The sequence below is a fragment of the Halichoeres trimaculatus genome, unplaced genomic scaffold, assembly GCF_033239565.1.
Source record: "Halichoeres trimaculatus isolate MK-OKI-2021-1 unplaced genomic scaffold, fHalTri1.1 fHalTri1_scaffold_8, whole genome shotgun sequence".
Taxonomy (NCBI): Eukaryota; Metazoa; Chordata; class Actinopteri; order Labriformes; family Labridae; genus Halichoeres; species Halichoeres trimaculatus.
The window spans coordinates 6,694,040-6,721,497 of record NW_027437186.1 but is presented as its reverse complement, the minus strand read 5'-3'; the positions used below and the strand labels follow the sequence as shown (position 1 = coordinate 6,721,497).

The 27,458-nt window shown below is 40.8% G+C and overlaps 1 protein-coding gene across 1 annotated transcript in view; it reads left to right on the top strand.

Annotated features, from left to right (window-relative positions):
* Positions 1-27,458, top strand: part of LOC141794938 (heterogeneous nuclear ribonucleoprotein L-like) — a 54,421-nt gene that overhangs the window by 16,506 nt on the left and 10,457 nt on the right. Inside the window, exons 3-8 of the mRNA XM_074675604.1 lie at positions 2,373-2,482; positions 2,578-2,705; positions 6,261-6,346; positions 6,643-6,739; positions 12,065-12,137; positions 26,598-26,669. Coding sequence (XP_074531705.1) covers positions 2,373-2,482; positions 2,578-2,705; positions 6,261-6,346; positions 6,643-6,739; positions 12,065-12,137; positions 26,598-26,669 — 566 coding nt within the window. The remainder of the gene's footprint in view (positions 1-2,372; positions 2,483-2,577; positions 2,706-6,260; positions 6,347-6,642; positions 6,740-12,064; positions 12,138-26,597; positions 26,670-27,458) is intronic.

Below are 27,458 nucleotides of genomic sequence, written 5' to 3'. Positions count from 1 at the left end.
ATATTATATTATATTATATTATATTATATTATATTATACTTTGAAAATATGAACTAAGGATAGAGATAATATTACTTTTATTTCCATAAAGCAGCTACCTGGATAGTGTTGGTCATGCTGAAAGGACTCTACTGACTTCAGTTTTTGAGCCTGGGGCCTGGTTGAATTGTATTTGATTTGGGTTTGTCTTCTGATAATATCCCAGCTGGCAGTATTTTGGTATTCAGCTGTAAAATAGCATCAAACTCCTCTGTCGTCAGGTTTCGAGCAGTGCACAGCTGATTGCTTTGACCGAACGGCACTCAGAGATGGTGGCAGAGTGCGTAGAAAAGCGAAAGTGAAAGTTAAAAACATTCTGCGTTTGTTTTTCGTTGTGGAGAGCTGGTAGAGAATCAGGGATCATACAGGCAGCAAAGCAACCCGAGACTGATAAGACGTGCAAGCAACTTTCCTTCTCACCTCTCGTATTATAACACGCACGCACAGGAGAAATTTTCTGGGTGGGCGGGGGAGCTTGGTGCTCGCTGTGAGAGGAGCACCAACTGAGCAGCAGAGAGAGAAATGAGCGTATCACCGAAGAGATTCAGTTTCTCAAGACTGAAAAAAAATGTAGTTTTCTGTTTATACTCGATGATTGCAATATTGCCGTTTTATACATCTCACGTGCAAAAACCCGCAATCGAGTATATTCGATATATCCCCCAGCCCTAGCTGAAGTGCTAAAATCTGCTGTTTCTCGAGTGTCCGCTTGAGGATGGCTTCGGAAGTACCTGAAGTCGCATACACACCAATCCAAAAAAAAGCTGTTTTCAAAGCAGAAATTAACCTATTTACAGCCTGGTTCAAAAAACATCTCCTGTTGGAGTCGCTAATTTCACTATCAGCACACACTGTACGAGGGGGGGTTCTTACTCTGCGGTTCAGAGGATAATAAGATCACAAGCTTGACCAATCAGAGGCACAGCTCAGCTCATGTGACTGACGAGCGCCCTATAGCTGTACTCGAAGCTCCCGTCACTTTCAACAAGGCTGCAATAGCTGATCTGCTTCAAAAGTCTGTTTCAGAAACAGGCAGGTGGCGTCGGGGAGACTACGCCCATATTTTATACAGTCTATGGTCTGGATCTACTCTGGCGTGGTGCAGCTGCATCCCTGTCCGGATGAATGATCCTGCAGTGTGTGGAGTGCCAGTGCAGTGATGAGACAGTTTTACAAAAAGCTGATCGAGTGGGACAGGAAGTTGTGCATTGATATCACCTAAAAATGCCCCCTGACTTTGAAATGAAACAAATCATATCAAAACCAGATTGTGTTTAGTTTGACTACAACAACTACTGAACATAATGAGCAGAGCCAAGCAAGAGGTCAACAGGTTTGAGGTTTTATAGCCCAACATGAATGAGGAGAGGATCATCATCAGAGTGGGAATCCAGGAAACTCCTCCGTCTCCTGACTTCAGCTTTTTGGCAGCCCTGTATCATGACAGACTTAACACCAGCCAGTGTGAGCTGATGGATGAGAGAGCACGCAGTCAACACGCAATGGAGCCGAACCAGTCTGGGGACACACCTGGTGTATTCCTGGAGTGATTTTTGATGATCCATGATACAGTTTTAATGGCAGCACAGAAAACACAATAAATCTAAAGGCAGAGGAAGCCTGTGTCTCTGAAGCTGTTTTTTTCTGCCCCATTGCAGAAAATACAGCTGAAGTGTCTTTAAAGAAAAGAAATCATACAGAGCTGCAGACTCTGAAAGAGCAAAAGTGTGAACATCTTCCACGATGTGTCTACCTACCTACCTTAAACCTGTTGAACTTTAAGGAAATAATCTAATAAGCATACACACGTGCATCGAGTGTGTGCTTTGACACCAATACTGCTCCATTGTGTGTGTTTGCGTCAGACAGAGAGAGAAACTAAGGAAAGTCAGTGTTGTATTTCTTACTGATCTCTCTTCCTGTTCACTTTCTGACTTGTTCTTCTGTTGAGCTGTAGGACGCTGTGAGCATGTATATTGGTGTGCAGAAAAAAACCCAAAAATTATTAGCACCTTGAGATCTGGCTGCTAAAGAGAGTACAGGTGCAATCACACATCCTCTAGGACTCACTTATATAACAGCACACAGATACACCACAAATAACCCAGAACCTCACAGCATGAGGGGGTTTTGTACTCAAGAGAGCTCTGGAGTTTTCTCCTTCACACCCTCTTAGGTTCTGATCTACTGAATCCTGAAGCTTAAACCCATCCAGCTGTTTCTATTTGTGCCCAAAGAGTGGAGTATGGCTGGCAGATGAGATCTGCATGTGTGTGCAGTTAAAACACTAATAAAAAATAAACATCCTGTCTGATGTTTTTCTGTGTTTCCAGTTATGTGATGATGATGCCGTTCAAGCGTCAGGCTCTGGTGGAGTTCTCTGCAGTGGAAAGTGCTGACCGCTGTGTGTCCTGTGGAGCCAAGGAGCCCGTTTACATCGCAGGTTGGATGGAGACACTTTTTCTGATAAAATTAGTTCTTTTTTGGGGGGGCTTTTCCCTAATAAAGTTTTATTTGTCTTCTGTGTGCCTTCATCAGGCCAACAGGCGTACTTCAATTACTCAACATCCAAAAGGATCACCAGGCCGACCAACGCTGATAACCCCAACAGTGGAAACAAAGTTCTCCTGCTGTCCATACAGAATCCTCTCTACCCTATAACCACGGTACACACACACACACATACACACATAGACTTGGCTGCATTTATTATTTTATTAAAGTGAAATTGGTTCATCCTTTGTTCAGTCAGAGACAGACCTCTCCACAGATGGAGTTCTGACAGAGGTCGTTGCATATTGTTTGCAGCAGCTAACAGGACAGTCGTCACCATAAGCAATGAGTTAAGGTTGAAATACACTAGATACATCTCAAGTCTGGCTCCACTGCACCACAGCACCGGACCAGATAGGTTTCCATCCAAGACAATGTGTCAGCTCTCACTGGATCCACTCTGTGGCAGGGCACAGCATATACGCAACAATCATATTTTTGCTGGAGCTGTGACATGTCGATTCACTGTAGGCAGGGGCGTAGCTACAATTAGGCAAACACAGGCAGTTGCCTGGGGCCCCAAGATTCCCAGGGGCCCCCAGAGCATCTCTTAAAAACTTATTTACAAAGTTCTCTTCAATTGAAAGCATTTCTTTTTTCTAAATCTTACTTCACATGCTTCAAAATACATCAAAAGGCTTAATCTTTAATGGTGGTTTTGGGTACTCCCCCTCCCTTCTTATTCAATGGGCTTTTCCACGTTACAACACATCTGAAAATATGATTCAGGAAGAAAGTGGTAAAAAACACTTTTTTCCCCATTTTTTTTCTTATTTTCAACCAAGTCTGAAATAAAAACAATGTTTTTCTGAGATCTGAGATAAAACATACAACACTTTTAGGATTTTAAGGACTTTATTTAACCCAGGAAACAGGATAATTTTCTCAAAATCAAACTTTTTGAGTTGGTGATAAACATTATTGTACAAAATCTCTTTTTTGGATACATAACTTACTGGACAGGAGGTTAAATAAAAATACATTAACTTTAAAATAATAGTACCAAAAAGTATGGTAACTGTAAATATCACCTCTTTCAGTTGATTTTGTTTCCAGTTTTATGTTGTGCTTGATATTTACATATTTTTTCTTTACTAAATTATTTTTTTCAATATTTCCCTACTGTAATGTTTTTCGCTTCATACTTTCTTGTTTGTTACTGTTACTCTGTAAATTCCCCACTGTGGGACAAATAAGCTGTCAATTGACCATAAAAGATTTCAAATCCAGGACAAAGTGGACTAAATTATGTATTCACTTTTTCCAAAATCAAACTAAAGTACAGAACTTGAGGAAATGCATTTAGTTGCGTTAAGTTACCATGTACAAGATTAGCACTGTCTCATGCCTTGATTCTGGGAAAGAGACAGTGGACCCAGGGAAGGCCAGTCTAGCTCTGAGGAAGATGAGTTACAAGGACATGGAGGGCCCCACTGACTGGGTTTGCCTTGGGCCCCCAAACGACTAAATGCGCCCCTGACCGTAGGGCATTGAGTGAGACAGAACGTTGTGCACAGAAACCACCTTAAAACACCTTTCAAAATCAAACAAACCATGCCAAAACCAGATTGTATTTAACCTGACTACAACAACTATGGAACATAATATGAGGAGCCAGGCCAAGGGTAAACAGGTTTGAGGTTTTACAGCCCAACATGAACAAAGAAAGGCTCACCATTGGGGTGGGAATCAGGTGGGAACTCTTTGGTCTCAACTTCAGCTGTCTGTCAATCATGCAACCTGCCTAACTGAACACGTAGCTGGAGTTGACATCTGCAGTCAACATGCAGGGGGAGCCAGACTGAAGACCTGTCTGAGGTAGGTATAGACCGATTATCGGCCAGGCCAATTATCGGGGCTGATATTTGGCATTTTGAGGCATATCGGCATCAGCATTTTTTTAATCTGACAGCTGTTAAGAAACAAATTTAAAACTGTGTTGTTGCAGCTCTGATGCAGCCGCTCTGCTGTCTGCAGTCACTACTCAGTCCCCAGCACTGTCCCACCCACAGTACCATCTGATTGGTTACAAGCAGAGGCATGGCTTGGGAAACAGCCAATCAGCAGTGCAATTATTACAGTTATTGCAGTTACATTAAATTTTGGAAAACTTAATTTACTGTGGAAAACTTAAGCTATAATTTTTTTTACGTTTTCATTTGATTTTATAAAACATGCTACTAAGCCTGGGAGCTGTTTAATAAACTCATGCTTAAAGGTATTTGAATGCATGTTGGAGTTTGTATTGTTCAAAATTTTGACACCGGTATTTGCACTTTGACTGCAAATTAATACCGGCTTCAAATATTGGTTATCGGCCTCCTTTACTACAAATAATCGGTATTGGTATCCGTATCGGCCCGGAAAAATCCATATTGGTCTATCTGTAGTCTGAGGTTTATGAGACACTACTGGACAAAATCATTTCAGCAGCCGGCTGGCATTATGATAACAAATACTTAACTTGTATTAAAAAAAAACAAAAAACAATACTACTGTTTCAGTGACAACGAACCAATACAACATTATCTGTGATAAAAACTTGGTATGAACAGCTGTTGATGGTTGATTGGAATTTGCTGAACACAAAGTGTTGCATGAACAGTTGTAAACAAGAAGGCTGATGAGTCTTTTTTTATGGCTTAAAGATTTAATCCCCACACATCATAACTCTAAAAGAATCCAGAGATTACTTCAAGAGGTTTCACAGGAGGCGCCCACAGACACTGTTCAAAGTGACAGGAAGATGGAGCCACTGTGGATACTGGGGATGGACACAAAAACCAAACTTCACAGCTGAATTTTGTGAGCTGTGTTAACCTGTTGTGTCACGCCTGCTTCACACAGGGAACATGAAGACTGAGTGACAGGTCTGAGCTGTGGCTTCATGACATGGACACAGGCTCAGATGCTGCTGTCAGACTCATAGTCCCTGCAGTGAAGTCCTGAATAAGACCATAAACTGTCTTTTATTTTTATGTGCAGGAAGTTTTAAGGACTGATACTTTACTGTAAAAGGTGAAGAAGGGTGTGATCTACTAACATCTATGACTGATAAATGTCAAAGAAATATATAAATCACTCTACATTGAACAAACATACCTCTCTTTACAGATTTTTTGACTGTGTAAGAGCAGTCTCTTTCAGCTCTCATACAGCTCTCCAAGGACAGATTTTTGGCTCTAAAAAGCAATGACAATAATTGACAATAAACAGATAAATTAACGTGTGCCCAGCTCTGATGATAATCAACATAATGAAACAACACTTTACACAACACACTTTTTCAAATTGGAGACTGAAATATCATTATTTGATTCTTCAGAATTAGAAAATGATATAAATTCAGATTGGGAGCGTTTCCATATTGATACAAAAACATTCTTCATCCAAAGAACAATAACCTTTTTGTTCAGAATCAGTGTTTCCTCAGTCCAACAGAAGGAATTGGCCCCATTAAAAGTTCCTTGTTAAACTTGAATCACCAGATGGTGGTAAAGTTTGTTGAAAGCTGCAAAACAGCTGAACTGATTGGGAAAAAAACAGTATTTTGTGCTTGATGCTCCCTTGAGTTGTGCTTTTATTCTCTGAGATAAATTAAATTATTGATTTACCAGAAATGAAATCATTTCAGCACAGGATTGACTGTTTTCTCCATTATTTTCCAGGATGTTCTGTACACTGTGTGTAACCCCATCGGGAGTGTGCTGAGGATCGTCATCTTTAAACGAAATGGAATCCAAGCCATGGTGGAGTATCCTCTCTGAGATTTTGGTGCTTTGCCTGATTTATGCTTCTGCATTGAATATATGGCGTAGATTAGCAGGTACTTCCTATGGTAACAACATTTTTTTTACTTGGGTTAGATCAACCCAGCTCTCCTCTGTCTCCTCTGTATTTCTCTTTGTGAAAACTGCTTCTTTAATTAATCAAGCTCTCACTTGCATTGGCCACCACAGAACAGAGTCAGTGCAGAAGTTAACAATGCTGTAGCCTTTTGTGTGTGTCTATTGTAAGGTCAGTGTCCTCTCCTTGACCCTGCTTGCTCAGATTTGAGTCCATTCAGTGTGCTCAGAAGGCCAAAGCTGCTCTGAATGGAGCCGACATCTATGCTGGTTGCTGTACACTCAAGATTGAGTACGCACGGGTAAGAGACACAAACACATACCAGCTCTTCAAGGCTGGAGTCACACTGCATCTCTGACATTAGAGCTCCTCAAACTGAGACTTCATCCCTCAAATCACTGACATTAGTTAAATGGTAGCTTCTATTGAACACTTAGGGATTGTGCAGTGTAGTTATTGAGACAAAATCAAAGACGATGGACCTCAAGCATCACAGCAACAGACGTGTTGTACAGGTATCTCACTAAGGCCCCGTTTACATGACAACATTTCATCCTAAAACGCTAAAACGCAGTGAAAAAAATCTGCATTTATACGGAAACGCTGACGGACTGAAAACGCTGTAGTAAGCATGCCAGGCATGTAGGTGGTGCTGTATTTGTCCTGTCCAGAAGCCGCTTTTGGGAGATCTCCACCCAAGTAGAGTTGAGTCAGTCATCTTGTGTATTAGGGAATACTAAGTTAAAAAGTGGAGCAAAAGATGCACACTTTGTTGAAGGACAGACAGCAGATACAGCAGATTGAGCAGCACAAGCACAACACGGTAGTCCGCGAGGATCGTAACAATGGCACTGTTGGACTGTTGTATGCACTCGCGTGGAGCGTGATGTCAGCGTTTTCACTAAAAACGCCAGCTTACTATTTACACAGCAACGGTGGCGGTAGCGTTTCAGAAAAATCCCACTCTGGAGGCCATTTGTAAAAGTCAGCATTTTAGTTTGGCTAAAACACGGTTCCGTGTAATCGCGAGGCCAAAACGCAACAAAACTTTTGCGTTTCACCCTGAAACAGTTGTTGTGTAAACAGCCCCTTAGTGGGACTATGACTTACTTATCATGGGGAAAATAAAGCCAGCAGTGAGATGGGACCACTATGAAGAAAGAGAGGAGGGCTCTCCGCTTCACCTGTGAGCCTGTGTTACTAGCAGCCATCCACTACTGCTACCAACATTCAGTGGTTAGCCATGCCATACAATGCTCTCCTCTTTGTCCACTGGTCATTACATTAGAACATGACAATAACCCCTATCCACTCGTAACGATCAGAGCACGAGAACTTTGTGTCTTGTTGTAACAGCTCAAAAAAGAGGCACCATCCTATGGCGACACTTGGTAATGTAGCTATACCACACCAAGCTTTTAAGAGTTTCCACAGGTGGTGGGTCACATTGTAGACATGGACTGTATATATTAAAGATCACAGGTGGGGAGAGCACACTGCCCCTTCCTCTCATGTCTCACACAGAAAGCCAATGCATGGAGAGCAGCAGCTTAGACCCCTAGAGTACAGACTGGAGCAGAATGAGCATCAGTAAAAACATGTGTTACACTGATAAAATCAGACACAGCAGAAAAGAGAAGAGTAGGAAGATTATTGGATTTAGAGATGTAATCCGTTGTTATGTTGGTGTTATGATCAGCTGATGCACTGCGGACTGAGCTTGACTTTGTGGCCTGCGGGAACAAACACTATACTCAAGGGGTGTAACGGTACATGTATCCGTATCGAACCGCTCCATGAGGGCGTTCGGTTTGTTATAGTGCTGTATTCGAACGAGTACAGTAAGTTTACGTTAGCTGCTGCACATGGCTCTTTAATATTCACGTGAGTACTCGTCTATGATTGGCTGAGCAGGGAAGGCGTTTTAATATTCATGAGGAAAGTGGTCTGTGATTTGTGCTTTGCGATCATGTGCATATCACGGTGAGCCAATCAGAAGATGAATATCAAAGAGCTTCTGTAGCCACAGGAGCTTGTGTCTGAATTGTGCATCATGGCTGCTGCTAACGACCAACCGGAGCTTGAAGAGCCTCCCCCCTCGCTGTATAATGGCAAGTTTTTGGTTTAATAAACATGCTAAACAAGCAAATGGTTTTGCGTTGTTCCATACTGTACTGAAAATGTACCGAACCTTGACCCTAAAACCAAGGTACATACCCAACCGTGATTTTTGTGTACTGTTACACCCTTACTATACTCAATATGTTGTTTGTAAATAAACAATGGGTGCCTTTTAAGGAATTCACACATTATCAAGTTGTTAACTTTGATGGCCCTAATATCAAGTAATCCCATTCACACACTGCCGACACAGCCACCACAAGCACATTAGGTTGAGTGTTTTGCTTGAGAGCACTAGGACTGAGTAAGACACTCAATCCCAACCCTCTGATTGGGAGATGATCACTGTGCTATTGCCATACCTTGAGTTGGGACCAGGAAGCTACTTCAGGCAAAGTGAAATCTCTTCAGTGAGCTCTGGAAACCACTCCAACCAGATGTCCAAACCAAACCAACTGGCTCAGGCTTTTTTTTGTGTTTGGATGTGAAGGAGCAGCAGCTCTTACCAGAGCTACCTGGTGCCTGAGCTCTTCATCATTTCTCTAAGGCTGAGCCCAAGAGCCCTAAGAAGGAAACTTGTTCCCTCATGTGATCTCTTTCTTTCTTTTGATCACTGGCCAAAGCTGATGACTGTGAGTGAAGCTTGTTTGCTGGTCTCACAATCCACTTTATCCACATCATAGCAGAGACACAAGATACTGGAACCCTTCTCCTTGAGACAGTTTTTTTGGTACAAGTTATCAGGACATTGGTGTAGCTTACAATCACAAATTATCTCCGCCACACAGTCCAGAGGATTTCAATGCTGCTTTCACTGTAGAAGAGAGGATGATGAAGTCAGAGAAAGGATGGAGAGAAACAGGAAATGAAAACCACTTCTTTTCCCCAAACAGTCATTACAGGATGGTGAGATTACACGCCAACAAAGTGGATAAACTGACTGCTTTGATTAACAGCCAGTAGGCCTGCAGGGAGCACGTTTTTTCTGTGTGAGCATGTCTAAATATCTGCTTTAATTAGTCTGCGTCATACTACTACAGTTGGCCAGGTGACAAGAGAGCTTTAAGAGGAGATCTGGACAGTTTCTGTATTTCCTTGAGACTGCAAATGAAGAATGAGCTTCATACTGGAGGCAGCATTTGCTCTCACACTGGAGTGCTGTAGCTGTTAACCATCTGCAGAGGCGAGCATGAATGAATACCACATTGGATTTCAATCTCACCTAAGGGCTTCTCAAACTCAGAAATAAAAACCCCAAATTAAGATAGAGATACCAATAGCAGTACCAATTGCATTTCTCATGGTGGCACACAGACTTTTTTGAAACAAAGCTTGATTGCACTTTGTACCAAAGAGCCACATGCCAATCACAAAGAAGATGAATTGCTGGATGTCTTCCATCGGTGCTCTTTTTTTACTGTGTCGCGTTTTTCGTCATTGGATTTATTAGTGGGGTAAACTGTGTTGCTCTGCTACGGCGTCATGCTGTTGTTTAACAGCTGCAGCTTTAAGCATCCAGCTTACACGCCGCCTACCACGAGAGGGCACAGATTGCTGTGGAAACGCAAACGGGATCAGGCTTAACTGTGCCAAACCATGCCAAACTGTACTGAACCAACCTGTACTGCCTGGTGGAAACGCAGCTTTTGACTAATCCTGGGGCAGGTCCCCAAATTACAGACCCGCACTGTCCAGATTTTGGCAGCCTTCTGTTGGGGTACCAGACATACTGATTTTGACCCCAGAAGTTGGAGCTTCAACACAGCAAACCATTGATTGGTCAAAAGAATTATGCGACAGCAACTCTATTTTTCCTGGCAGCACACCGACTTCTCTGCAACAAAACTTGATAGCACTTTGTAACAAAGACCTACATGCCAATCACAGAAAGGAAGAATTGCTAGATGTCTTCCGTCGTTGCTCTTTGTTTACTGTTACAGTTTTTCTTCTTTGTTGGATTTATTAGTGGGATACACTGTGCTGCGCTGTTGTGGCGTCACGCTATTATGTAACTGACACGGCTATCAGCAACTGGCTTACATGCTGCCTACCAAGAGGGGGCATGGTTGGCTGTGGAAACGCAAACAGGATCCGACTTTGCCTAGCCAACCCAAACCAAACTGATAACTGTGGCAGTATTTTTGAATTGCAAGAAACAGGATTAGATTAATTTGTTGGTGTGATTGTTAAAAGCCGCGTTTGTCAAAGTTGATTTCAAGATTTTTCACAGTAGGTTTGATATTTGCGAGTGTTGGACCAATAGACAGTTGAAGAGTCCCTTAACTGCATTTCTGTTTAGTCGGGGTTCAAATGGAGGAAATTTAGTGACATCCCCTGTTGTCATGGACAACAGTAAGGCAGTTGTTGAGAGAGGACATTTTATTTGACTTTCAGAGAAATAGATCACTTTATCGTCTGCATAAAAATGATATTAAAGATCAGGGAAGTGGCTGAAAATGGCCCCTTCACTTTCTGCTAGTGAAAAATGGAGAGAGCAAAAATCAGGCTGAGAAAAGAGGAGAGAAGAAGTGGCTTTCATGTGTGGGTTGTCTGGGAAGAGGAGAAAGTGTGTGTGGAGAGAGGGAGTCAGCTCATCTGTTAGTCACGACAAGCGCCTGGGTGTAATCCTCTGACTTCTTATCTGAGTGAACCGAGACTTCTAAAAACGACACCCAGGCACTAACCTGTGTTACTGCCTGATATGAACAGGTTTAAGGTGGTAGCTGCAGTGCACACAGGCTCAATCTTTGGAGTGTTTTTTACATGTTCTCACTTAAAGTGGATTAAGTTAAAACGTGTGATTATGGAGTGGACTGCTTTTGCTCATAGTATGTAGTATGACTGTTCTGTTGGGTCTGTTTTGTAGTATACATCTCTGGTTTCTGGTTTCAGAAGCAGATCTACAGATTATGTTTTTTTGCCTTTATTATAAATGTACAAAACAATCTATGGGCAGATCTCTGCCTTTTAGTTATTTTATTCATCATATCACACAGAACCATCATTTTTAATTTCTAATCTTACACCAAAAGTTATATTGTTTACTGAAAATAAATCTGAAAGGGAATTTTTATTTTTTTCGGTGGATATAAAAACTACTTCTTTATAATCCACGTATGGTTTAGAAAGTGAATTAGTTGTTTATATGAGATAATGAATTTGCAGGAGTAAACACCTCTTTTACGACTGGTAGTGACAAGACTTACTGGTGTTTCTTCACATCACTTCACTTCTATCTCATGAACCGTCTTACGTTAGCGTTGTGTTGTAGTTATCTTGCCGACTCATTCCAGTAGATGGCAGTAATTCACCAAATCCTGGATCAGTAGGACATCTGGGGATTTTTAGTGTACTGCAGATTTTGCAAGTTTTTGCATACTACCTACCACAGACTGAATATCAGCCAAAATAGTAGGCACTGCTAGTGTAGTAGGCGGTTTGGAAAACAGACCCTGTGTTATAAATATAATAGGTCCTGATGTCTTCTTGATCTGTGTATCAACAGCCAACACGACTGAATGTGATAAAGAATGACAACGAAAGCTGGGACTACACTAAGCCGTACCTAGTCAGACGAGGTAAGACACACTTTGTTTTGTCTGTTTTGTATCACAGAGCTCCTCTGATGTGGAAAGTAGATCTCTGCTGTCATGGCACGCGTCCTTGATTCATTTTGATGTCAATAGATGAAGTTTTTGTTCTTTTCTGAGTTATTTTTGAAAGTCTGTAAACTCATTCAAAGTAGTCTGGGACTGTGGATTAAGAGTATAGCCATAAACACTTTGGACTGTAGACCTCCACCACACCGAGACTCCTCTGCCTCCCGTCTCTTCATCTCCAATCCAAACACTCTCATACCAGCCGATTACCGGTCGCTCACAAACCTGCACATACCATGAGGAGAGAGTGAGAGAGAGAAACGTTGAGGGACAGAAAGAGGGACGGACGTCAGGCTGACCATGCACAGCAGCTTTCTCCCATCTTCACCTCCTGCAACCCAGCAAAAAGAGAGGGAGAAAAAGAGATGGATCTCACTTCTGCTGACCACCATGCAGCTGCTGCTTCAACATGCCCAGGAGACCTCAGCCCGTCACTGTCTGCAGGACTACAATAAATCTATGTAGCCTCACCAATCTGTGATATCAGTCTCCTCTTCTGTCTGAAGAAGACTTCTCGCATGGCCTGGTGTCTGGTCCACACAGTGTTTTCTAAATTATAAATGGTAAAGTAGTTCTTTATCAACTTATTGTTTGCTCTAACTACAAAATCTGCTTTAAGGATCCCTCTGTTTGAAGCTCAACGTTGTGGACCAGACACAGCATTTTGATTGACTAAAGTTTGGTTATTATGCTTTATTAGTCTTTCCTAATCTCCAGTCTCTGTCTCTTTGCTCCTCCTGAGTTAGGGCTGTCACAATTCAAAGTTTCCATTTCCCTTTTTTTTGACAGTACAGAAGAGGAGGGTGGGTGATCTGTCGGGGAAAGAAACAAAAGAAACTTAAATGTTTTGATATGACATAAATATCCTACCAAGCTGTCTAAATAGCACTGAATTATAAAAGAAAAATGTGTCCTCTATCAGAATAGGAGTCCTTACCCATCACAGGTTGTGCTGAATATTATTTAACTGACATTCAACCAATAACAAAGCTGTTTTTTTTTGCATTGTTTTATGGTTAAACAAAAGGCTGTGAAAGTTCAATGTGATGTCCACAATTTGTGGATTTAATAATCTACAGCACATGCTTATGTGAAACAGGAAAAAGACCAAAATTAATCCTGGACAGATCTTGGAGTTTTTTGGGCAGCATTGCATTAAAAACAAACATGACTCTGTAGCGGAAATCACTGCATGAGATCACAAAAAATCCAGAAACCAAAGTCTGTGGTTATGGTTTGTCACTGCATCCATAGATACAGGTTAAACGTGTACAATGTAAAGAGGAAAATAGATACAAACATGTTCTGTAAACACTGGAGACTTCACTGAACCTCTGAACCTGTGCCCTGTTTAACCCTTTTTATGACGGTTGTTGTGAAAATGCATCATACCACATCAAGTCTTGATGCAGCTTAAATGACCTTTACATCCCACTAATACCCATTAATTCACACTTTACACATACCAAGGATCAAATCAAATGTACTCTGTCACAATGTATTGGTCAGAGGGTGAACTTATTTATCTATGTATATATACATATCACATAACTTCTTCATAACTATTGTATGTGCTATTTTCAAATTTACAATTACCACTTAATTTAGCATCAGAAAAATGCAAAAAAAAAACACAAGTTATTTCTATATTTATATTATTGTAAATTAATTCAGGCAGTAAGGGGTTAAGATGAAAGCCGTCCTGTTGCCTGATTGCAAATTAAAATTGAAAACTTGAAAAACTGTGGTTGCTGCTCGTATCCCTGATAGCATTAGGAATCCATAGCATGGACAGCTCACACATCTCCATTAATGCTGAACAATATACACAAGGTTAAGAGCAATGTGTTCTGCCATCCAGACAAGCTCTGACACATTGATAACTAACCACATTCTGCATGTCTAACAACAGCATGGCTCTGTAGTAGAGTCCAGGTCCTCAACCAAGTTGCCTACAGTCCTGACTTGTTACCTTTAAAAACATTTGGGGCATTACGAAACAAAAAGTGACACAGGATAAAAATATATACAATGTTTTGTCAAGTTTGACATGAGCAGATACTTTTCATCTAACATATCACCGACCTTTTCAAATGATTTAAAAACATCAATTTGTTTTTTTTCAATCAACCATTTAAAAAGCAAGTTTTATACTTAAGTTGTTATTATTATAATTATGGTGATGAAAGAAGACAAAAGCATTGTGACAGCCCTAATCTAACCCCTTTGAATCCCCCACTGTACATTCAGACATGTGCATGGATGTGCCTTTACTAAAGCTGATTGGTTTATTTTATAATAAGACTTTCTGGAGCGTTTCTTTGCCTTTTCTTAAAGTCTGGAAACATTTTTGATCAGAAGTCTTCTTCTATAAGTAATCTATGCACAGTCCTGATGTGTACAGACATGACCTAGAAGTCTTCCTTCTTCTTTGTACTGTATGCAGTGTGTAGACGAGGTTTCCTTTAAAGTAGTCTAAACCTGTGTTATGAGATGATTGTTGGGACCAGTTGATTCTGAGTTTCATCTAATACAATCTTCCATCTAAGTGTGTAACGTACTTGTACGTGTTTACCTGAAACACATTATCAAACAGAAACCATGAAGGTCCCTGTGGAGTTTTCCTGAAAGCAATGAAAGTAATGTTGAAAGTTATTTATCACATAGTGAGCTGTCTAACCTCTCAAACACGCTGAACACATATCTGATCGCAGAGAGCTTTGGTTAGACTGATTTGAGGTAGTATCTTAATTACATTAGTTTATCTACATGTGAACAGGATCAGTTGTTTCCAAAGCGGGGGTCAGGACATAACTTCTTAAATCAAAAAAAATATTTCAAGTTGCATTTTCATTCTAAAAATATAAACAGAAATAGGGGTAAAAATTAAAATAAAACCATTTAACAGAAATTGTTTGCTCTGTTTTCCACATTTCTTTGTTGAAAACCCCCAAGTTGACCAAATGAGGATGACGACAGTATCCCTGGAGGAAGATTAATTTATGAAACGCAGCAACATGTGCACAAAAGTAGCCTCATTTTATACTGATCAGCTAAATGAAGTATCTTATTGAATTGGCCTGTAAATGTAATATGGCCTCCAGCCCCGTTATTTTGGAGGTCACAGCCTGAAAAGTGTGGGAGCCTCTGCACTACATTACAGTTTTCTCCCTCCCTGCCTTGTTGCTGCATTGCTACATTACTTAGCGTGTGAACACCAGATAGTGATCACTCAACGAGTTTGGTACCACAGGGTTGGATTCACATACAAAAACAGCTCATAAATAAACAGCTTGATCCAAAACTCCTAAGGTTACCTTGAAGGTTGAAACCTTTAACGCAACCATTACTGGTTGTTTTTCAAATGATTGAATCAGATAAACAACATAGTGAACTGGTCCCAACTCTGTTATCAGTGAGTTTATACTAAATAACTGTACATCTGTCTTGTTGTTTCAATGGAGGCACATTGAAAAGACACTGACATGGGTTAGTAATGACTGTCTGGTCTTGTGTAGCACCAAGAATCACCAGCTGAGACTGTGATTTAATGTCAGCGTTTATTTATTGATGACTGTTTAATGACACGAGGACACAAACCCAAATAATGAGTCAGAGGTTGAATATGAAGGATGAAAACAGCAGGAGGAGCAGATTTTTGTTTATTCTCTTTTTGTATTCTCTTAAGTTTTCCTGGGACGCTTTTTTTTTTTTTGAGCTTCACTGACATGCGGATGTTTTCATGTTTTCAATTTAATCCTATTTTGTAATGTTTGTTAAGCACTTCTTTTTATTGTATTCCTTTTAATTAACGTTAACACTGCAAAACATTTTAAAAACATCCAATGGGGGACGAGAAATATACCTGATTGGTTTCTTATTATTATTGCTGTTATTGTTATATTGATTATTGTTATTTATTCCTATTCCAAGAAACATCTTTTCTCTCCCCTTAGGCAGATTTCTTTATTCTGTACAAATTGAAGCATATTTTTTTCTCTTTAAATCTTAAAATAAGACATTTTTCTGTTTTTGTGTGGTGAATGTGGCTCGGATTAAGTTTAAAACATCTTTATTTGAAAAATAAGAAACACTAGCTTGGATTTCAGTTTTTGCAGAAATGTCTGTGATCACAGCCTTCCTTCCACATGTGACTCCATTTCACCACCTCCTCTCATCCTTCTTCCATCTTCCTCTCATGCTGCTCCTACCGCTCTGCTTTCGCTCTGTTATTTTTGCACTTTCATCTTATTGCTGCTAATCCTCTAAGTCCCTTCTCCCTGTCACTTGGTTCTCATCTTTTCTCCTTGCTCCACCTCTTTCTCTTACTCCTTAGCAATCCTCTCTCCCCCATCCACTTCCTCTTTTTCTCACTCCCTCCATCTCCTCTCTATGTTTCAAGGCATTTAAAGTTCACTTCACTTTATGAAAACCCACTCCCCCTCTCCTTTTCTATTCTCTTTCCTCCGTGGCTTCATTTCTCACACTGCAGAAAGGTTAATCTTACCTCGTGCATTTGTTTAGTTTCAGTCGAGAATATCTTAGTAAAGTTTTGAGCCTTTTTTGTGCACAGCCCATTCCAGGTGGAACTGTGTAACATTTTCTTCTCTATATTTCACACAGAAACAGGAGTAAAGGTGAGAGGAAGTCATCTTGACCATTTCAGGTCAAGCATTAAAGAGCAAAAGCAGCTACAGCAGGCCTTAAATGGTCACTGTCTCTTCTACTCTGCTCTGACTTCTGTTCAGTCATTTTTCCTCCATCTCCTTCACCCTTTATCATTTTTTATCTTTGGTTGCTTAATCAGTTTGTTTATTTCATTCTTTATTTAGCTTAAAGGGGACATATCATGCTGATGCCTGATTTAATACTTACATATAATATAATAAATTTGAAAACAAGACCTTTCACCCCCTGAATTTTCAAAAAATGAGATATTGTATTTTTTCTGATATCCTAGAACGAGATTTGATGCCTCTGAAAATAGGTCATTGCCAGATGGCCGCGAGATTTCAAACGTCGTGACGACACGAGAATCCTTTCTTTTTATTGGAGTAATCTGATAAAGCAGCTCCTCCTCTGTGATGTCAGTTAGTCACACAACCGCCACCGAGGGATACACCCACCAAGAGCCGAGTACCCCCCCCTCAGATGCTGGATGCAGGGACTCTGCTCTGCTGAGCAGCTCGGCTTTACATGGTGAATTAGCAGTTAAAACACTGTAGTTGTAGCAGACGTCCTAATACTTGTGAGACTGTGATATTTGCATGCTTGTTCTGACATGCACTGTGAACCTGGACCACAATAATGCTGCGGTGATATCATAGTGACGAACTGACGGTAGAGGTGATCTTTAGACTACACTTTCAGCATGATGGATAAAACAGACAGAGGAAAGTGAAGGAGCAGGATGGAGCCCTGTTATAGAAATAGTTTATTGGTGAAGTCTGCCTATAGTTCCACGTATAAACTATACATGTTACAGTACCGGTTTGACTCTCCACACTGAAGCGTCCTAAGATGATCTGTGTCGAGGTGGATTTTCTTCCTCCTGAGCTGCAGAACTGTCCAGGTCTGACTTGGGGTCCAATACAAAAAGGACGTATCCTACACTCTGCCATTTTATTACTGCTATCAATGCCTTATGGTGAAGTTTTGGCAAACAGCAAACTCGCTCGGTCTGCCCCATTCAATGTGGCGATTTTGTAAATACCGCCATGAGGCAAAAACCGCCCCCTGGCTCTACCCCCTCCGCCCCTCTGATAGAACTGACCAATCAGAGCACAAAGGGCTGTGACGTTGCAAAGTTACTGGAGGTCATTGTCCAAACGGAGCGTTTCAACGAGATCTTCAGAATGGCCTAAAATGAGGATATTGAGAACGCTTCTGTGGGGCAAGGAACTAAATGACTTGTACTGAGGGCAGAAATGCTTTACAGGCATCCTAGTCTGGCATAGTGAAAAGGAGAAACAAGCATGATATGTCCCCTTTAAGCCTCTCCAGTACAGTGTGTTTTATATCCTGCAAAACTGAAATCAAAGCAACTTTATATGTCTTGTTCTTTTTTTACTTCATATGAAGCACTTTCACCCAACATGTCTAGAAAAATGTCTCATTTTAAGATATTAAAGACAAAAATGGCATCTTAATGTCTTGTAAAAAATAGAATATAATCTGCCAAAGGGGTTAGAACATTTCAATTCAAGACACTTTTCTGGTCTTGTCAGATGAATGTGGTTCATATTAAGTTGAAAAGGACATTTTTTTTCTAAAAATAAGACTTAAAAACTTGATTGGATTCTGTTTTTCATGTGTACTCTCTGACATCAAGCCTGCATTAACTGCAGTGTGTTTGTGGGTGTGTGTTTGTCGAGGTGTTGCATGACTCTTGTGGATCGAGATCCCGTGGTCTTCAGGTCAGCTTTAAGGCGTTACCTGACACAGAAGTCTCCATCACTCTGACTCAGCACTATCAGAAGTCTGTGGTCTGAAGGTGTAGCAGGTCTGTCTGGATCTGATGGAGCTTCACAGCGACTGTAGGTTGCTGTACGTTGATATTTGCTGGTTGTAAAAAGCTCCATGTAGCAGGTGGCCACTCCATCTGGTACCTTTTCAAACCTCCTGAGGACATGGGTGGAGAAATGAACGCTGTGATTTGATTATACAGGATTCTCAAAATACACACAAACATGTGAAGGATGATTAAGAAAAGCTAAATAACAGGATCATTTAATCTATTTAAAAATATGTTGATTAAAAGATGATAGAATGGTGTAAACCACAACAGTACCACAGCATGTATCTGCTGCAGATTCTGAGTTAGAATAATACGTTTTTTACCTGTCATTTGGACAAATAAAAGCATGCAGATTTATGTTTTTCAATTAAAGATCCCTTAGTGTCTCAAACACTGAGGCCCCTGGGTAGTCAGGAAGGAGAAAACATTTTAAATGGAGTAATATTTTTCAATAACCTTCATAAATGCTCTGTTCCCAGCCTCCTCCCTGAGGCAGAGGCTTATTCAAATAGACTCGGTTCTCTAAAATTGGAGTTTATCTGGTTATTGTAAGAATACATTTTGTACTGAAACAACAATACAAAACATGCGTACACTCTTTGACCCATATGATTCTCTTGTCAACTTCCTTTCCTTTTTTTTAATTCCTAATTTATTGAGGAAGAGATATTTCCATACAGTCAGAACATACTTTCCAGGAAAGAAAGCACACCTGACAGTTATTCAGCAGTTTAGCTCTTCAAAGACCGTTTTAAGGCAACTTGGGACTCACAACAGAACACGAGAAGATCTACTGTGAAGGTGGAGATGGAAGAGATGGCAAAATAAAGTAGAGCAACCACATCTCTTCCACCTCACTCCATTAATCAGGATGAAATCTGGCCTCACTGGTTAAACAGAGTCTGTTCATATGGATCAGATTCTGTAAAATCCTCCTTTTTGAACTCTTATTAAAATACAGTCATCAAAAGTAAGGAGATCAGATTTCTTTGTAAAATCTTTTTTGCTACCTACCAAAATAATATTCATATTCCATCAATCAATCATAACAAAAAAAAAATCTAAAGAAAAAAGAATACCAAATCAATAATTATTAATTTCCTGCCAAATTGAATGTGTAAAATCCACTTCCTCTGTAATCCACTCCTTCTTTTAGTATTTAGTTAAACCCAAAACTTGACAATCATTTTCTGACTGCATCATTTCATGTTAAAGGTAGGGTCTGCAGGAGTTTCTGTTACTAGCTAGAAAACACAGCCTTCCAACTGGGCTCCTCCTCCTTGGCTCAGTGCCAGCTGCAGCGCACACCCACAGCCTCTGACTGTGACTACGTGAACACACTCAGTATCCCAGCAACCACCTGTAACATCGCGTTTCAAAGTGGGAAAGACTCAAGAGCAGTGCAACTGACTTAGCATGTTAGCACAAGCTAATCACTGATTTTTGACAGATACCTGGTTAGCAGAAAGCTAACTCGTGTTGCTCTTCTTCCCGTGCTGCTTTCTAAGTTCCAAAAAGTGAGTGAAAGTTGAGTCAAGCTTCAACCTCGTTTAATAAAAAGCTTTAACTGTTTGACATTTTGTTTCCACTTGGTTGTGTTTTTCTTCGTCCATGCTACGTCCACTATCGTAGCTGCTCTGATTAGCTTCTTCCACTCACTTTTCTCAACACGAAAAGTTACCTATGCATTGGGCGCGCTGTGATTGGCTGAGGTAACCATGTCTACTCTCTGCCTAGAAACGTCACGATACAACAAAACATCAACATACAGGCTAAAGAGAGGGTTGAGGCAGACACAGACACTGACACACATGTATGGAGGCATAGGACATAGGAAACAATTGAGCAGCATTATTCCTGTAAAAGTTGACTTTTTATTTTTTTAGGAAAATCCTGCAGACTCTACCTTTAAGTAACTTTAATTCATGAAGCCAGGTTACAGCTTGTATAGAGAAATTTATGTCATTGGTCTTCACAAGAGCCACTGGCATGCCACGAATCCAAAATGGCTGAATTAAAAATGACTGTTCGAGTTTCTTGAAAAAAAGCACACCTTTGTACATGGAACTTGGCAGGTTTTTTTTTTTCTTCTTTGGCAATTTTTTTAAACTCTTTACTAAAAATTCAGTTTTGTTTTATGAGATCTTGTCGGGTGAATGTGGCTCACATTAAGTTTGATAAGACCATTAAAGCTAGAAGTACGACATGAAAACATTTGCATATGTTTTGGAGTGCATTGTTGAGCTCAGCTGCTTCTGTGACTAATCAGGTTCTCTAAGCTTCTGCAGAAGCATGCAGAGTGTTTGAATGTGTGTGTACATGTGTGTCTATGTGTGTGTGTGTGTGTGTGTGTGTGTGTGTGTGTGCATGCTGTCAGCCTGTGGTGTGAAGGTCATTGTGAATACTCGGCTCTCTGGATTATCCTCAGGCCTTCTCACTTTTCACTGCTGTGGCATCTCTCCTCTGAATAGTGGTGTGTGCGTGCTTGTGCATGCGTGCGTGTGTGTGTGTGTGTGTTTGTGTGTGTAAGTAAGTCTGTTTTCACGTGACAACACTGCAGTGCATCAGCAATGTGCAGCGTAAGTGCTGACGTTTTAATGAGCCGGTGAGGTGGGGTTGGGGAGGTAGAGATGCTCTTTTGTCCAATCAGCTTGGACTTTTAAAAACAGTATCAGTGTGGTTTCAGTGTGCCTCCTTCTCAGTACAGAGTGTGTTGAAGTGTAGTGTAGAAAAAATAATGCTGATGTGTCGTGGATTAGAGACTGTGTTGAAATGTGTCACAGTGATGATGGTGATGTTTTTGTTGTTATGATGATAATACAATACAGGTTGATGTTCTTGTTCGTGCTGAGGGAGAAAAGAGAAAGCTTGATGCCTCACAGGTACTGTCTCTTTCATATCTCTGCTCACACGATCCTCTCTGTATCATAAACCTGCTCCTCCTCCTCCTCCATGCTTCAGTATCTGAATAAACCACCTTAAACTGTTAATTACTCATCTCCATCTTTACCGTGTTGTTCTGCCTAAGTGTACTGATGTGTTTCCCAGGCTGTTAAATCACAACTCATTCCTGTAAATAAAACCAACTCATTGTTGTCAGAGTATAAAGTGATATGTGACATATGAATCTGCCCTAGAGTGGTTGTACAGTGGGGAAAATAAGTTTTGAACGCGTCAACTTTTTTCTCATTTCATTTATTTCCAAAGATGCAATTCAAACAAAATTTCTACCAGACATTGATATTAACTCAGATAATCCACACATGAAAAGAAATCACCGCATTCAAGTCCATAAATCATGATTATGTGGAATTAAGTACAATAACACAGGAAAAAAGTATTGAACACAGCATGGAAAGGCTGTATACTTTGGCAAGGAAATGCACCATACCACCTGAAATCTGTCAGTAATTATTACTTGAACTTCCAATTAGTGCAAACCAACATCAGCTGGGCTAGAGCAAATTGATGGTCCTATAAAAAGGTTGTTTTTTCACCAAGCAGTTAAATACCACACACCTCATGATGGGTAAAGGCAAAGAGCTCTCTGAAGACATTCACAACCTGATTGTTGCTCAGCATCAGAATGGAACTGGTTACAGACTTATATCAAAGCACCTGAATATTCCAGTCAGCACCGTTGGGGCCATTATTCACAAGTGGAAGAAGCACCACCTTACCATCAACAGGCCACGCACAGGAGCTCCTTGAAGATTTCTGACCAGAGAGTCAGAAAGATAGTCAGATGAGTACTCAACGAGCCAAGGACCACCCTGAAAGTGCTCCAGAAAGACTTGGAGGCAGCAGGTACAATTGTTACAGAGAAAACAATAGGCAATGCACTCCACCGCCATGGCCTCTATGGACGCTCAGCCCGCAAGACTCCATTTCTCAAGAAAAGGCATGTTGAAGCTGGTTTAAAGTTTGCTAAACAGCATCTTGACAAGCCTGTAGAATACTGGGAGAATGTTGTCTGGTCAGATGAGACCAAAATCGAACTATTCGGCTGTCATACTACAGACCATGTTTGGAGAAGAAATGGCACTGCACAGCACCCAAAAAACACTACACCAACAGTGAAGTTTGGAGGTGGAAGCATCATGGCATGGGGTTGTTTCTCATCTCATTGTATTGGCAAACTTCATATAACTGACGGAGCAATGAATGGAGCCATGTATGGGGAAATTCTTGATTTGAATCTGCTGCCATCCACCAGGATGATGAAGATGAGACGTAGCTGGACCTTCCAGCAGGACAACGATCCAAAGCACACGGCAAAGTTGACTCTCAAATGGTTTCAAAAAAAAGAAAATCAATCTGTTAGAACGGCCTAGTCAATCACCTGAATTAAATCCAATTGAACATTTGTGGAAAGAACTAAAGAAAAGGGTTCACCAGAGGGCACCAAAGAATATTCAAGATTTAAAGACAATCTGTGCAGAGGAATGGGCCAAAATCACACCTGAGCAGTGTGGGCCATTAGTTCAGACATACATGAAGCGTCTTGAAGCTGTCATTGCAAACAAAGGCTTCTCCACTAAGTATTAGATGAGTCTCAGCGTGTCCCATACTTTTTTCCTGTGTTATTGTACTTAATTCCACATAATCATCATTTATAGACCTGAACATTGTGATTTCTTTTTATGTGTGGATTATTTTAGTTAATACCAATGTCTGGTAGAAATTTTGTTTGAATTGCAGCTTTCGAAATAAATGTAACGAGAAAAAGGGTGACGCGTTCAATACTTATTTTCCCCACTGTAAATGAAGAAGTAATCTTTTGTTTTTCCTGCAAACCTCCGTCATCACTCTGTTTTGGTGCATGAACATTAAAAACTGTATTTTTGAGTTCTAATCTAACGGGATGCACACAGGCTCAGTAGGGGTGGGAGAAAAAAATCAATTCACATATGTATTGTGATTTTTTTGTCTGTCAAAATCAAAATCAGGTTTCTTTGTCAAAAAATCTTCTTTTTTTTTTCAAATTCAAATTCTTCATTTCAGTCTTTGTTTATAAACTGGATTGGAAATAATTTGCCACTTTTCTCCAGAAGAGGGTGAAATGTTTCTCTCTGACTCATGTGATGTACATTTTATGGGAAAATATGGCTCCTGATGTAGTCTGTAGACATTATCATCATTTAACTTTTTCTCGTAGTCAGGTGTTGGAAAAAAAAGCAAAGTACCATAAAAATCGCAAAACTTGAAAATATTGAAGAATCGCAATTTAAATCGAATCAGCACCCTTAAAATCATGATAGAATATCTTCCCGGCCTAAGTGCTCAGGGTCTGAAAAATGTTGTTTACCAGTGTCTCTCACACACACAGGCTGCTTTGGTGTAGAACAATTATGTTTATCTGAGTTCATCAATGCTTAAATGAACAGGTTTGTCCAAAACTATGAAACGGTTGTGTCCCAGATCCCAGCAATCGATCCTCACAGGATTAGCAGGGGGGTGTAAATGTAGATTAAGCGAAATGAAGAGGAGGGTGCAGCCTTATTGTGGGAGCCTTGTGCCACAGTTGATAGGAACAACAGCAGAAAACCAAAGAAGAACACGAGGGACACCATCATGTAGCGCACAGGATAGATTATGATGGGACGCTCCAGGTAGAGGAAACAGGACACGCCAATGAGGAAAGTTAGAAAGGAGGAAAGAGTGGCAGAAAGGAAGGACGCCCAACAACATCCATCCATTATATTCACCAGTTTTCCCTTTGGGAGTTTTGGGGTGCTGGAGTCGCTCCTAGCTGTCAATGGGCACAAGAGTACACCCTGGACATGTCACCATTCCATCTCAGGGCTCAGGGCTATTTAGAGAGAACATGCAGACTCCACACAGAAATGCACCTGACTAGCAGGGGGACCAAACCAGGAACCCTTTTTGCTTCTTCTGGCAGCACCGTGCAGCCCCGGCAAACATCACTCACCAGATGACCTCTGGGTAATGTCAGTGTGCTTTGACCAGTGCTGGTGATTTGTGTGGTCCCGCAACACAGGATGCCGAGTGAAAGACTGAGGGGTTTTCTGTAATGATACTTTTTTTTTTCATCATCTTCAAGAGGATCAGACACATTTTGGGATTTGACCTCACCAGCACATGGACATGCTTCACTGTCTGCTCTCACTGGAACACCCTCACCCACCCTTCTCACTGAGTCCACGTCCTCAGGAGCTTATGTTTCATCATTTTCCCGGTGCTTGCGTCAGCTGGTCATGTTAGTATTGATGCTGTATCCTGAGTTGGGAACTTTTTGAGTTTTATCAGGAACATAACAAGACCTTTTTTGACTTTTGTGAAAATTTTCCTCTGTGTGCAGAAGTTACCAAATAACATTCCTGGCCCGTAAAGGGTGAGAATGAAAGATTCTTAGACTGTCAGTGATGATTCTGGAAGTTTTGCTCAGCATGAATGGCTATGATCGGTACAGCATAAAGGAGTTTCAATCAGGAGAGATTAGTTAAAGAAGCAAAAATAATGACTTTGGATCATAGACTGTACATAGAGTGGACAACGTGGCTCCGCCATTTAACATTGTACGGTTTTGAAGCCAAAATTCCCCCGTCACAGGCGCAGTCATTGTAGCAGTTGTGCAGCCAGAGTCTGCGCAGTAGAGACTGTGAGGGATTCTTGGAGAATCTGAGTGGAGCTGAGTGACAGAAATAATATACTTTTTTTTCTTTCAAGAGTCTAATCACTTCTTGACTCTACCTCCCGACATATTTTACAATCCCCGAAAAAAATACACAAGAATGGCAGCTGTCAATCATCGTTAAAAGTTTCGTAAAGCCTTGTTATTAACCTCTTATAACTAATGAAAACAAAACTTTTAGAAAAAGTGGACTTGAACACAAGGCAGCCAAATGATATCTTCAAATCACAACAACAATCAGACATGAGAAACATTTCTACGAGAAGTATTAACTTTTTGTTTGACCACAGCTCATCTGGAATGACTGGGGAGACAGATTTTTTTAACCTATACTGCAGTGTGGAGCAGTTTCTGTGAAAACCTCACTTCGAGCCAAGCAAGAGGACGTCCATTTTTTTTTGTTTTTACAGTCTATGGTTTGGATAAGTGCAAAATTCAATCACGACTTGTCTGAGTCTCTTTGGGGTGTTTGAACTTTTCACGGAGTGATCGATAGGCGTCTGACCTGTTCCTGTGGAGTTCAGACACTGGTGGTGGTGGAGGTGCTGCCGGTGAAGATGTTGATGACATGAAGGAGCTGAACAAAACTGTGGAGACTCAGCAGGAACCAGGAAATGGATGATGGAGTCATTTATGCCTGAAGAAGAAGAGGACTGCAAAGGCTGTGTGGTGAAAGTGAAGATGGTGATATCGTCCTCAGCTGATTAAGCTGCATCATCTGGGTGGTGTTAGGGAGGTGGAGGGTTGAAGACACATTGAATGAGTGAATGACCGAGTAAAGAGAGCCATGTTTAAACCAGGCAGCAGCAACATGAAAGACTGCAGTGCAGCTGGATGGATAGCAAGGTTAATTGCTGAGATCTGGGATCAAACCCAACATGTATTTGAAGACAGAACAGCTGAGGAGTTAAAGAACGCCACATTTAGCGCTGAGAGTGATTTCAGCTCCGTTTGGATCCTTTAAAAGTCAGCTCCATGTTCAGGGCTCTGCTGTGGCCTTCAGTTATTCACCTCTTCACTCAAAGTGAGCGCCACAAACAGAAAACAGAAAGTCTGTCAGTGATGAAGCTTTTTGTGTCTCACTAAGTTAATTTGGGCCCTGCACATAATCTGATAAAGTGTGTGTGTGTGTGTGTGTGTGTGTGTGTGTGTGTGTGTGTGTGTGTGTGTGTGTGTGTGTGTGTGTGTGTGTGTGTGTGTGTTCCAGACCGTGGAAAGGGCAGGCAGAGGCAAGCCATTTTAGGAGAACACCCATCATCCTACAGTGATAATGGCTATGGTAAGACTTACACACACACACACACACACACACACACACACACACACACACACACACACTTACATATCCTACAAAGAGGAAGTTGAGTCATTTAACTCTAGCTATAGCTGAAATGTCCCTATCCCACAGCTTGATCACACCATTAACTGACTTTCTGGACAAACTGTAGCAAAGATTTTTGCCTCAGTGTCAAATCAAACTGTCGCTGTCACACAGGAAACACATCAGTCACATTTTCACCTAAAGGAAAAAACAAAACAAAACACAACCATGTTTTGTGCTGTATCTTTCGTATTTAAACGGAAAGATCCTTCCTAACCTTTCATTTCTGAACATGTTTTATCCTTGTCTGGTTCCAAAGTGCAGCTCACCCTGTGGAGCAGCCAGTGTCAGACACTGTAACATTAATGTAATGACCTCGTTTTTATATCACATGTCTTTTTGTTAATCAGCCTTCACTCTGAAGTCTAACAAAGTGTATCCACACATCTTATTCATTCTTCCCTTATCCTTCCTTTATTTAAAAACACATCATGACTCACAGGCACACCACTGCAAAGACTATCAAATACTTAAAGGGGACATATCATGTTGATCCCTGATTTAATACTTGCATATAATAAATTTGAAAACAAGACCTTTCATCCCCTGAATTTAAAAAAGAATGAGATATTGTATTTTTTCTGATATCCTACAACGAGATTTGATGCCTCTGAAAATAGGTCATTGCCATTTGTCCGCGAGATTTCAAATGTTGTGACGACACAAGGATCCTTTCTTTTTATTGGA